At 33.6% G+C, this 13,517-nt stretch overlaps 2 protein-coding genes across 2 annotated transcripts; one reads left to right on the forward strand and one right to left on the reverse strand.

The window, feature by feature from the left end:
- Positions 1-37: 37 nt before the first annotated feature.
- On the forward strand, positions 38-1,620 carry LOC17898159 (probable 2-oxoglutarate-dependent dioxygenase AOP1). The gene is made up of 4 exons (XM_006303585.2): positions 38-123; positions 259-648; positions 734-1,058; positions 1,136-1,620. Exons 2-4 carry the CDS (start codon positions 266-268, stop codon positions 1,388-1,390), a joined length of 963 nt encoding a protein of 320 aa, XP_006303647.1. The 5' UTR covers positions 38-123; positions 259-265; the 3' UTR covers positions 1,391-1,620.
- Positions 1,621-2,038: 418 nt separating this feature from the next.
- Positions 2,039-3,994, reverse strand: LOC17899159 (gibberellin 3-beta-dioxygenase 1). Its single transcript, XM_006305102.2, has 2 exons — positions 3,406-3,994; positions 2,039-2,836 (listed from the first exon to the last, which is right to left on the reverse strand). Exons 1-2 carry the CDS (start codon positions 3,906-3,908, stop codon positions 2,251-2,253), a joined length of 1,089 nt encoding a protein of 362 aa, XP_006305164.1. The 5' UTR covers positions 3,909-3,994; the 3' UTR covers positions 2,039-2,250.
- Positions 3,995-13,517: the final 9,523 nt, after the last annotated feature.

A 13,517-nucleotide genomic window follows, 5' to 3' on the forward strand; every position in this document is an offset into this window, starting at 1 on the left:
ACAAATTGATCTTTTACATGAGTTTATCGTATGAAGCATCTTTCAATGTGAGTATATAAACACATCGTCGTCATATCAGTACGTAAACTAAAAAAAAAACTCTAAGAGTGGGTACTAAAACAGGTACGCATTTTGTGATTTTATAGTTTATTTTCTTGGATCATATATTAATATAGGATGAACAAATATATATACACAGTTTATAACATTGTATGGCTTTTCCAATTATTTTCTGATTAACTAACTACGATGCTTTAGAGTAAAAATGCGTGGGAATGAGACTCCAGAGCTTCCGATCATCAACCTTTCTGACAAGAACATGAAACCGGACACAAAGATCTGGAACTCAACGAGAGACAGCGTCCGTGAAGCCATGGAGCATCATGGATGGTTCGTGGCGGAATACAACAACTTTCCAACAGAACTTCATCAGTCTATTTTGGAGGCCGCTAAGGAAGTACTTGATCTTCCTCAGCAAACCAAGATGAAGAACGAGAACCACAAGGCCGGACACGGCTACATCACCATGATGTCAGATGGTCAGCTCGTTCATGAAGGCCTCGGTGTTGACCAAGTCAACGATGTTCAACAGTGCCGCCGATTCTCTCGTCTTATGTGGCCTGATCATCATGACAACGACCGTTTCTGGTATCATATTTTTATCAAGTAACTTAATACTCTCAGAAGTCTTCCTTAACTACTATGTTATTAGCGCTCGCTTTATGTATTATAGTGAAACCATTCATGCATATGGGAAAATGCAAGCGGACCTCGAGCAACTTGTGATAAGGATGCTCTTCGAGAGCTATAACTTGGAGAAGGACGCAGAGAAACACATAGAAGGAACACGGTACCTTCTTCGCTTGTTAAAATACAGGAGACTTCCTAATGGAGAACCCAACAGGAAGTTCATATCTCATACGGACAAGAGCTTCGTCTCCATCCTCCATCAGAACCACATAACCGGACTCATGTTGAAATCCGATAAAGAGGATGTTTGGTATCCTTTTACCCCTTCACCAACCCGGTTTGTTGTTATAGCAGGCGATGCCATCATGGTAAGCTGAATTTCCTTAACCAGTAGTTCAAGTTTCATGCATGCTGTTACAATTATGAGGTTATATGAAATCATCAGGCGTGGAGCAACGACAGAATCAAGGCGTGTTATCACAAGGTTGAGATGGAGAGCGTGGAAATGAGGTATTCGTTAGGGTTCTTTTCGTTCCAAGAAGGAACCATATCGACACCAGAGGAGATGGTGGACAAGGACCATCCTTTAGCGTACAAACCATTTCGTCATGATGGACTTCTTGAGTACTATGAGACATTGGAGGCTCATCTCAAGGCTCACCGTACCATGACCAAGGTCTACTGTGGTATCCCACTCTGATCATTTTCCCACCAAAACCTATACCCTTTTGTAATATGCACTTATCATGTATTTGAAACTAAATAGTGTGTTTTAGACCTCTTTCTTCTTTGGTTCCTTCCTTGAATAAAACTCAAATGAGTCGACAAAGGTTACGGTTTAGTCCTTTTTCCTCTTTCTGTTCGGTTATATAACAAAAATGCTAGTATATTTGTCCTTGCTTGCCTATATAGTAGGCCTTGTTTATATTACCATGGGCCTTAAACCAAACACCAGTTCAAGTCTCCGTTATACGAAATAGACTATAGCTAATTGCTTCTCTAATCAAATAACAAATCTAAAAGAAAAAAATTCCACAGACATGGGCCATATCGAGAGTGAAGATATTGCTTGTAAAAGTTATAAGATAATAATAATGTAATTTGTTTATCGTCGTTTTCGTTTTCTTTTATAGAGTAGACATAGGGGTTGTCTAAGATGTGCCTTGTTATTTTATTTTCAGACAACCTGACAAATAGCAACAAAACAAATATGAATTGTGGTGGGACTCTGAAAATAACACCGTGTAGTTTGTCCTTGATGTTTTATAAAAAAAGAAATAGATTTTTTTAGTGTTACAATCATAGAATTTCTTGGCACCCTAGAAGCATAATTGCAGAGTTATACTTATATTATAATGAGATTCTCATTAGTGGCAACATGTCATGGGACGATTCGGGAAAGTGCTAGATGTGTGTTTTTCCTCGTAAATTGTTATCTATGTGTAACAGATACGATTGAGGACAAACAATGATACTATTATCACTGGAATATTAATTTACAACAAGTTTATTAATCAAAATATATAACTAGGCCGATCGAGATTAATCTCAACTAGTGCGTCATTCCTCTTTGTGATTTCTAATCATTGAAAGAGCTTTATTGAAGTGAGTAGCTTTTGTTTGAAGATACTCTGTCCATGTGACCGATCGGTATAGAGGCGTGTCAACCGGACTAACCAGCTTCGGTACAGGTGATATCTTGATATCAGATTGCGGACCCCAAAGGAAAGCTACTGATAACCGGGCTCTGGTTTGGTTGACCCGAGCGCGGTGCAGCACGCTTTTAAACAATCCGTTGGATAAGATGTGGAAGAGGTCCCCGACGTTGACCACGAGCGAGCCGGGAACCGGCGGCACGGTGACCCAGCCAAGATCATCGCGAAAAACTTGTAGACCGGCGGTATTGTTCTGGTACAGAATGGTTAGGAGGGTGGAGTCAGTATGAGCGGCTAGACCCATAGCTCGGTCAGGTTGAGGACAGACCGGGTAGTGATTTAGCTGGAGAGCAGCTTGGGCCCAGTTTGAATCTGAATTGAGACTGGCCCATTGAACGTCTTCTTCGCTGACCCCAAGCGAACTTAGCGCTAACCACATCAATTTGGATGCCAACTTTTTCATTCGTTCCTCGTACTCTTCAACGATGTCGCTGTTAATTGATAAAAAATCGAATTGTAGTCATCTAATTAGTACATATGAGATGAGAGTTGACATTAAAGAAAGAAAAAGAAACATAAAAGATAAAAGGTACTCCTCAATTTGCATATACATACAATACATATTTGTACGACCTTATTATATAAAAAGAAGAAAAAAAAAATAGAAAAGCTAGTTGGATTTTTTTGTTTTCTTCAGTAAAACTAAAAGAAATATATCTTCGAAATCTTGAGATGGGGTCCAATGCACTAGATTTCATATATGGTCTTAACTCTTAAAAGCCACTAAACTCCGAGGACATGGCAAAGTTTCGGTTGCTTCTGTTATCTATCTATGCCCCTTGTTACTACCTATAGGGCGTCCAATGTTTGCGGACCTTTTACCTTAAATGATAATAAATTTCGTTTACGTTTTTTTATATCTTTTCTTTTTTGTTTTCTGTTAAAGTTAGAAAGTTTATATAATTAGTATTTGTATAAGACTCTTATAACCATGACTAATTAACGTTATACAAATATAGGTAGAAATGTATTGGATTGAGTTGAGTGTGTGACTATGTACCAGTAGTTGAGGTGAAGTTGGGGCCAAAGTTTACGGAAATCGTTGAGAGGGGAACCAGTGATGGTGAAACCTTCGGACCACATTTGTTTGTTAAAGAAAGATGCGATACGAGCGACGCCATAGCCGGAGACACCTGTCTCAGACCGAGCAGCCTTTAGCTTGCGTTGGACGGGTAGCCCGAAGAGGCTACCGGTGAGAAACTCAATGTCTTGCAGAAGTCTCAAAGGCACGCCGTGGTTGGCGATCTGGAAGGCTCCCCAAGTTCGACATGCATGACCGATTTGGTTGGCCGCGTCAGGATGGTCCAGATCGATGAAAGGGATGGTTTCATCAACCGCGGTCGGAGGAGAAGGAGCAGCAGCAGCAGCAAAGAGGATATCGTCTTTGGGGGTCCACGAGTAAGAATCCGGGAGCTCACGGAGGGATGTGAAGTCAGGTTGGTGATGAGAGTGTGGGAGGTGAATGGGATGGCCTCTAAACACATCTGTTAGCATTGCAGGCATCTTGCTCTTTGTTTCTGCTTTTGTTTTTTTTTGAAACAAAAAGAAGTTATAAATTAGATAGATGTTTGTATATATTTCTTGTGAGAAGTGTGCTGCTTGGTGATGGGAAGAGATTGGAGAGCTTATTTATAGTGGTGGAGTCGAGATCAAGAGGAGGCAAAAGCATATGTTAAAGCTAATGTTTTGGTCCATTCTCATTGGTTATTTGAGTTGTTTATTGGATTAATACGATACGAACAAACCAAACCTCTAGAAAATTATGGAGGTCCCGCCATTTCCTTCTTTTGTAAGAAAATAAATATATAATTTATTATTTGATTTTATGCAAAGATAAGATACATACACACATGATGGGTTGTCAAACTATATAGAATTCAAATCAATCTTTAGGTATTAGGATAGATATGTATTCATATATTATATATGTATAGAAGTTAAACAGTGTTCATTAGAAGAATAATCTATAGTTTTAAGAAAGCGATTAATATGTGTATACGGACGGACAAATATGCAAAAGAAAGAAAGAGACAAACGTTTTGTAGTCTTATTATTTGTTTTTTGTTTATGTTGTTGATTTGCTTATTTATTCCTTGGTCATTGGACTTAAGTATGTATATATCCAAAAACTTCTTGATAGCACACGCTTTCAACAAAAATTGCCATAAATTAAGATCTTAATATGTTTTAAAACAAATATTAAAATATGCAAAGCAGTAAAATTATGTGTATGTATTATTTTCGCCACCACAAAGATATACGTTATATAGTGTGTCCAGCGATTGTGGTCAAGTTAGTGTTGATTGATTGAAATCATAATTTGTGAAAGGTGGGGAGACACAAAGAGGAGTGTTTTTTGTTTGGGACAAAAGAAGGAACAAAAATAGAAAGGGCCAATGTTGTCCTGTACAAACAAATATATAGCTTACTGCAGCAAAGAACAAAATAGCTTATCTTCTTTGATTTTTTTTTTCTTTTCCACCAAGAAAAATGGAGAGATTCTCTCATGTAACAATTTATTTGGAGTAAAAATCTACAATTTATTTGAACGTAAATCATTTAACAAAAATAAGATGAGTCGAGGAACAACCACATAAGCATAATAAATCAAATGTACACATTATAATATATATGCAGTCGCACAAACTGAAAACATTCGTGAAAATAAAACCTATAGTAGTTGTCAAGTCTTGAGTGGCCTCATCTCATCATGTTTATACATGCACACACCAAATTTTTGCCTCGAATCAAATATGATAGATTGAAATTCGGTTCGAATAAGATAAGCTCTCTATCAATTTCTATCTTTTTTTTCACTAAAAAACCAAATCCAATCATTTCTATCTTTGAAAAAGAACAAAATTATATATGACGAAAAATCATTCAGACATTGAAATATATACATAACACACGTTCATTTGGTTTGTATCTCTTATTAACAAAAAGAATTCCCAAATTATTATTTTGAAAAAACAAATGCTAGATGAAAAAATGGTGGTAATAAATGTTTAAAATATTCGAATAGTTTATAGTGGAGGAAAACGATATCATGCTTCTTTTTGCATACAATGTCCTTTAGCGGAAACAGTAGCAATACAACAAGTGTAGTCGATGATATTGTATATGTAGTTTCACATTTTGCCTTTTCGCTGCCTATTTAAGACCTCTACTGTTTTTGGCTTCTATCTAAACTACAAACTTAATATCTATCCGCTGATCAATTTGAAGACAAACTTGACATTCAAATACTATGTATTGTTGTACGTATTAAATATATATTTAGAAGATGCACGAAACTGATATAGATTTATAATATTTGTGTGAATGATAGTCCCCCGAATCTAGTTTTCTTTTTTTTCGCACATATATACAATCAAAAGGACCCATATATATAAAGTTTCGACGAACCAGTTGATTAGGTGTACGAATAGTGTGATAAAGTAAATAGTAACAGTTTTTTTTTTTTTTGGGTGGTTTGTTTAAAACTTTTTGAAGGAGTGAAAAAAATAGCAATAATAATTACTTGAAATGGATCAAACGTTGAATCAAGATTGGGAACCAATAAAAAAAAGGGTTTGTTAGCAAACTAATACGTTTTTGAAACATAATTATAAAAGTAGTACATTTACTATTCATAATTAGCAAAATAGTACAATTTTACTATTTCAGGTATCTGTACATATAGACAACTTTACAGCAACACATTATTGTACATAAAATATTTGTACAAAGAGAAATAACTACAAAAACACATATTTACACATAAACAAATATACATATATAGACAAGAAAAACATTTGTACACGTACAATTATACGTATATATAGACCGCTGTACGGATGATTTTCCGTACAGCGACACACAACTGTACATAAGGATAGCTGGACGTATCAAAATTTGTTTGAAAAATATTATAAATTATTAGAATAAAATGCATATCAAATTACAGAGAAAAAAATGTAGATTTTTATGTAACTGAAATTTTATTAAAAACAAATTTATTTTGATTAATATTATAGTTATTAGATTTAAAGAGTTTTTTAATAGTGTCTAAATAGTGTCCAAATAGTAAAAATGTATTAGTTTGCTAATTATAAATAGTAAATGTACTACTTTTATAATTATGTTTCAAAAATGTACTAAAAATCCAATTAATCCTAAAAAAAAGCATGGAGAGACCTACTTGAATTGATGAATCTCTCTTTTTCTTCTCTGGAAAGACTCTACCCCATTTATTTTCTTTTTTTTTCTAAAAACAATTATTTAAATTTGGTCATTTTCGTCTTATTCACATTTGTTTTGTTGGTTCTTCTCTTTTAATAATTTTTTGTACTTTTAAATGTTTTGTCTTCTTGTATCCGACTTGGCTCTCACTAAGCTATATTCCAAAAATAAAATTATCTACAACACGACAAAATTTTACATATCGTGGGTCCTTTTTATTTTATCTCAAACACTATAGCTAGCTCTCTATCTAGTCCTTAAGAATAAGAGCAACGCATTATGTTTAAAGGAAAAGGGAAAATATAAACGCATAATTAATGCCTATTGTTTTCGATATGATCCTAATTACAAGTAGATATAGGAAAATGTAATACTAGTTTACAACTTAACTTTTTACATTTTATCAATAACAAACTAGAAATTTTATAAATATTGGCTGTTCGATTTGTATGAATAAAAATGATCTCGTTTTAGGTTTTAATTAATGATGATGAATGATAACTAAACTTTTTGTCGATATAAAGTGGCAAATGATCTCACACGACACGACAATGCCGGAACAAGCGGCCATATATGATCCCACCCGGTTTTGTTGGTATTTTAGGTTTTGATAAGGGTGAAGCTTAATTGGTCTTATTGTTTTTACTAGCTAGCTAGTGTTAATTGTTGTTATTACATTAGTTGAAATAACAAAGCCAAACTTATATTATTAAAATTAATACACATAACACATGGACATGCACATGCATCATCATCCATGCACGTGCTCCTCACATAATGCTCTCTCTACATATATCGCTTTCCAAAATTTCACAAAACAGAATAATTATGATTCTCATCATAGAGCGGGAGAGATTGATCTCCCGTACCTTGTCTCCCAGTTCTAACCCCACACCACACCAGAACACACATCTACGAACATTATTTATGTTTATGCCTGTTTACGTACGTATGCAACGAGTCTAGAAGTATGTTTATGTTTATATTATTTAGTTGCAGAGTAAACATCTTTATCGGATGATAGTTAAAAAAAATATCACGTAGATAATTATAGCAATATAAATACAAATCTATTATTCGGTATGATTTGGAAATATATATAAGAATCTCACAAAAGGGGAAAACAATATTAGTATTTTTGTGACAGCAAGAATAGGATACTTATCTCTTGGCTTTAAGGGATGTATACGTTTATGACATGGTCCGTAACCATCCACGTGTAATTGAATAAACCCTATCTGGACTTATTAGGGCTTTTTGTTGCTTATTAACTAAATGTTCAAACGCCACCTAGAGTTTTGGAATTACAGTAAAACCTCTATAAATTAATACTCGATAAATTAATAATCTCTATAAATTAATAAATTTCTCCGGTCCCAAGTTGGGACCAGTGTAATTTTAGACATATTTCGATAAAATAATAAGATAATAATTTTTTTGAAAATCCTTTGTAAATATATGATCCCATCAATATTATAAATTAATAATTAGGTAAAATTTTCAAAATACATGTAAATATAGACACATTAGTTTTTGTTAGATTTTATTTCTAATATTTTACTATATGAAAAATAGTTAGCATTCTCTTTTAATACATAATAATTATTATTTTATTTGTAATTGAATATATAAAATACTAATTATCATGATTAAATCTTATTTTTAAATATTGTTTTGAAAATATTTTCCAAATTAGGAATATCTCTCTATAAATTAATAATTATTAATTTATCGATAAATTAATACCTCTATAAATTAATAGATTTCCATAGTCCCAACATTATTAATTTATAGAGGTTTTACTGTATATGTCGGACCTAATTTTAACAGTGCGTCACTTACTTTAACTAATGATCCAGATTTGTAATAAATCATTATTAGGTTTTATAAAATCGAAAAGAAAAAAAGGAAAGTTAGATGCGTTTGCTTTCAATCTCATTGGATACCATCGTTTTCTTTGCCAAGAGCCTGCCCCATATCTTTATCCTTACCCTTACAATGGATCCCGACATTAATTAACACCACACAGACATCTAATTTTAATCTGTTTTTGTTTTCTATTCTATTACCTGCATATATATATATATATATTGAAAGAAAAACAAAAAGTTCAAACGAGTATGGACAAATTAAAAACCAAGAAAACGACAATATTAAAATATTGTTTTTTTACCCCCCAAACATACAACTACGTTCACGTCAAACCAAACGACTCTACAATATATCAACGAGTTACTCTATATCTATTCAACTTTTACCGATGACACCAAACTATGTCTGTTTCCACGACATCTTCCTTATTGTTTGAATTTTGGGAATCTTGTAAATGTTATACTCTACTGTAACGACGTCTATTTTAATTCATATAAGCACTATAAATTATGTATGTATTGCAATTTAACTATGTACATAGAGCCATTTTATTGAAGTTAAAACCACTTCATCAACCCGTTCACGTGCCTTGTTACTCTTGAAAATCGAATATGATCATGTATATATATATATATATATATATATATATATGTTTTTTGCGATATGACAAGTATATATATTCTGTTTGAAATTTGAGAACAAAAAAATAGTGATTAAGAATTTGACAACACATTTTGTTTTGTGCCTGTTACTTTTAGTTATGTGTAGAGGACCATTTTCAAATGTATTTCATGTGAATAGTGGTACCTTCAAAATATTAAATTCTGTAATAATGGTTTTAATTTCCATTTGGGTATATAAACTACTGTTCATTAAAGTCTTTAGCAGAAAAGAAAAAAAAAGGATCCATTTTTTTTTTAGTGCACATGAAAGAAGAAGAAATGTTGAAGATGGTTAAAGTTAGTTTCACCTGTTCATGTTCACCAAATAGTCACTCAATTTATACAGTATTACATACGACGAATGCTATATATATATATATATATATATACATTTTCTATCAAAATCTGAATATATATACTTCATAAATTCACTTTAGAAATGCCAATTTCTACACAACAAATGATGTCGATCGATCGTTAATTGGATGCATGATCATGAAGGTCCTCCCATCAATTAGCAACTAGTATGAGATGTTTGATCACGAGAAGTAGACATATTACTATATGTGACATCGAGATGAATATGTAGCACACGTACACCACACGAGAGGGGTTTAATATTGGATGAATTTGAGCCAAGTGGAGAGGTAAGTTCATGAATCTTGTGTAGATGTGGGTGGTGGGCTGTGAGTGTGAAGGCGATCTTGTTTCAGCGAGGTTGTTTCAAAGTAGCTGCCCGATGTATATTTATATAGTAACTTTTACATTTCCTCGATCAATGTTTGTTTCCTCTCAATTATTACTATCTTTTTACTCTGGAGATTATTAGTCTTTTGTGATTGAACTGTTGTTCACTCGTTTATATAACTCTCACAACAGTTGGCAGTGACGAGAACTGAAGGCCGCTTATATGATAAGTGTTGTGTGTGTCATCAGTCCATAAAATCCAAAAATAAAAAGTAGATAGAATACATGGATAAAGATATTTCTAGAAACGCTTCGATTTGTTCTATTGGATGGATAGAAAACCATATCTCATAAGTTTTTAATAATTGCCAAAAAAACGTGCACCTTCAGTTTCTTATATGATATTATATTGTTACTATGAAGATGTCAAAATTGCAATTTCCAATGTTAGAAGAGATGAGGAAACATGATGGAGAGAAATTTTGTTGTCGCTGACAAATTTTATTTAATTTTCAACACTATGAGATACTTATTAAGTTATTATCAAAATAGGACATTTGGATGATGTTTACTCTGTAACATGTAGTAATAACAATTCTAATTAAATTTTTATTTACCCAAAAAAGGAAAATATATAGGAATTGCAAACTCCAAACTTTTTACTTTGTCTAACGTTTAGGTAGCATCACAAACACTTTCTTATCCATAATATTTCAAATTAAACCACTGTTAAAAAAAACTTGTTACCAAAAACATTGTCTAATTAGTATATATCTTAATATGATTTTTTTTTTGTGAGAACAACTTATCGATCAACGGAAACATCATATCCTGTAAATAAAAAATGCACAATTTCAACAAATGTCATATTTATGCTCCGATTTTTTTTTATGTAGTGGAAAATTATAAAAAGAATAAATGCTCATTCGTGCAGCATATATATGCATTAGCTTTATTTAGCGTCTTGCTTTGATCATAGAGTAAGATAAAAATTAGTGTTAGATTAGGATTTGTTATGGGCTTCCAACTCAAAACCAATTGACAATGAGTGGATTGACCCTAATTTCTTATATATTATTGAAGTCCCCTCACATCTTCCGATGTGGGATCTTTTCTCCACACGCCCCCTCGAGATAATGGATCTTTTAGCCATTAATCTCGACAGAATCCATCACGCCCCCTCGAGATAATGCTCTTCTAGCTATCTCGATGGAATTGGGCCTTCTTTTGGGTCATCAATTAATGGGGTGATCGGGCCTCTATTCGGGCCGGATTAATTAATGGGTCAGCGTGTGTTCGGGCTCTGATACCATGTTAGATTAGGATTTGTTATGGGCTTCCAACTCAAAACCAATTGGCAATGAGTGGATTGGCCCTAATCTCTTATATATTACTGAAGTGCCTTCACATCTTCGGATGTGGGATATTTTCTCCACAATTAGTTATGTCTGTTTATTAACATTTTTTATTAAAATGATCACCCCTCCCTTATACGTCTATTGTCGGTTAAGTCATTGAGTACAGATCAGTAGTTTCAGATTGTTATGCAGTTCTTATTTTTATATAATTTTGTCAACTTGGTGTATGTAGTTCAAATTACCCCTTTAACTGACAATGTTAAAGGCCTCCAATCTCAAACTTTATCTTTTATGTCAGTCCACAACAGTCCAAACGTAACATTTAGACCATAGATAGAGGCAACATCTTAGTTTATTGGCTGAGAAGATCAACAAATTTGATATAAATTTATTTTGCTACAGAAAATTGGAAAAAATATACATAGTTTCCTCTTTCCTGGCAGGAAAAATAAACTTTAACTAGGGCTAGTAATAAAAATATATATACATGTCTGTTTATATAACTATAGAAAGAGGTCCAAAATGGCATCCCCGCTATAATTACCGACAAATATGGTTTTGTGGTAAAACGAGTTAAAAAAAAACGTGTTAACCAATGGTAAATATTGTTTAAGTAGTGTGTTAATTAAATCTATAATACATAAAAGTGGTGAAAGAAAAAGTGAGAGTAGAGAAAAGTAAAAAATAAAAATTTAAAACAGTGAAGTTGGAATGTTTTTGGCCGATCCAAAGTCCGGGAACCACTTGTCATGTTTCTTGATATCTGTGGCACACACTGAGCTTGTTCAGTGCCTCTTCGAACCACTCATCGCCATTGGATATTTCGAGAGATAGATATGTCTAATGTATCTTAATTAATCTCACTCCTACGCGTCTCTACTTACGTTTGTCAGATCGTCTCCATTATTCTATCAATTACTTCCCCTAGTCACTACCTCAATATGTCAATGACAGTATCAATGGTCACATGGAACGACCTTGATCTTATAGTAATGGCCATATCTTACCTGTATAACAATGAAAACTGAAACAATTAATCAGCTAACGTCTAACGGGTAAGTGCCTTAGCTTGAGACTTTCAAAATCTGGTCGGGAGATGTATATGCGTTTCACCAGCTAGCATTCTCGTGCAAGTTATGGATGGAAGTATGGAACGTGAGCAGGCAGTCTGAGAAAGGGGAAACATCAAAAGAGCATATACATGTCCCAGGGGAATGCAAATTTTAAGGCTAGAGGAAGTATATATATATATACCCTCAAGAATTGCAAAGAGAACCAATCTCATCAATGAAATTTAGTGTTGGGCGCATAGGCCAACGCCATAATCAGATCACTAACAATGAGCTCGCAGAAGAGATATTTCGGAGATGTCAGTCAGTCATGTGACTCTCATTCAACGGAGATGGAGAATGGAGGGAGAGCCACTGGTTTGGTTTGGTTTGTTCGAATTTGGTTGAACAATTGGTTACGGCCCGTTTTCATTTTGGGCCCATGGATGGACTTATTTGACTCAAAATTTTGTTATTTCTTTATTGTACTGCTGACTGTTGGTGGTGGTACTTATATATGAAATTATGAGTCCCTTTTCCAAAGTTGCCTTTTTCTTTTCTCTTTTTAGTCAAACAAAACTCTTTGTTTTTTCTTTAATAATTTCAGATTTGTAACCCATGAATAGTGAGCGTGTTTGACCAAAATAAAAGGAAACTTATAGAAAAAAACATGAATCGAAAGCTTCGTCAATTCGGAATCAAGCGTAAAAAAAAAAAAAAGGGTTGGATAGTTAGAGTAAGGAGAGGCGAGATCGCGTAGCCCTATAGATTTGATAAAAACTACTAGTACGACTCATCAAGCGATGGTTACAAGTGCGATCAACAACATATGTGGCGTAAATATATATTAATCATACGAATTGTTTTTATAAAGAGATTGCATGCTTAGACGTTACGTTGATCACTAGCCAAAGAAGAGAAAACACACAAAAACAACTTAGGCGATCGAACATATTATAATCCAGTTTGCATGCGCGAGATCCGAGGCCTCCAATAAGATCATCATAAAACTAACAGTTGTAGATTAACAATGCAAGTTCCATTGATCACCGTTTAATACTCCATGACATGAATTAATGTATATATATATATATACAATAGTCTTGTTTGCACTATATAATTATATCTTTGGTCTTCAGAAATGCAATTTTTGGATTTAAACATATCTTGCTAACGTCGTCCACTATGGCACTATATAAACGAGAAGGGACCATCGGTCTCAAAAACATAGCATAATACAAAGGGAAAATATATATATAT

This window comes from Capsella rubella, unplaced genomic scaffold (genome assembly GCF_000375325.1).
Source record: "Capsella rubella cultivar Monte Gargano unplaced genomic scaffold, Caprub1_0 scaffold_1, whole genome shotgun sequence".
Taxonomy (NCBI): Eukaryota; Viridiplantae; Streptophyta; class Magnoliopsida; order Brassicales; family Brassicaceae; genus Capsella; species Capsella rubella.

Excerpts from the sequence above, each read along its gene's own strand:
- LOC17898159 (XM_006303585.2), top strand. The coding sequence starts at position 266 with ATGCGTGGGAATGAGACTCCAGAGCTTCCGATCATCAACCTTTCTGAC. Across the intron at positions 649-733 it reads CATGACAACGACCGTTTCTG|TGAAACCATTCATGCATATG; the intron begins GTATCATATTTT and ends TATGTATTATAG. Across the intron at positions 1,059-1,135 it reads TAGCAGGCGATGCCATCATG|GCGTGGAGCAACGACAGAAT; the intron begins GTAAGCTGAATT and ends TGAAATCATCAG.
- LOC17899159 (XM_006305102.2), bottom strand. The coding sequence starts at position 3,908 with ATGCCTGCAATGCTAACAGATGTGTTTAGAGGCCATCCCATTCACCTC. Across the intron at positions 2,837-3,405 it reads CAACTTCACCTCAACTACTG|CGACATCGTTGAAGAGTACG; the intron begins GTACATAGTCAC and ends ATCAATTAACAG.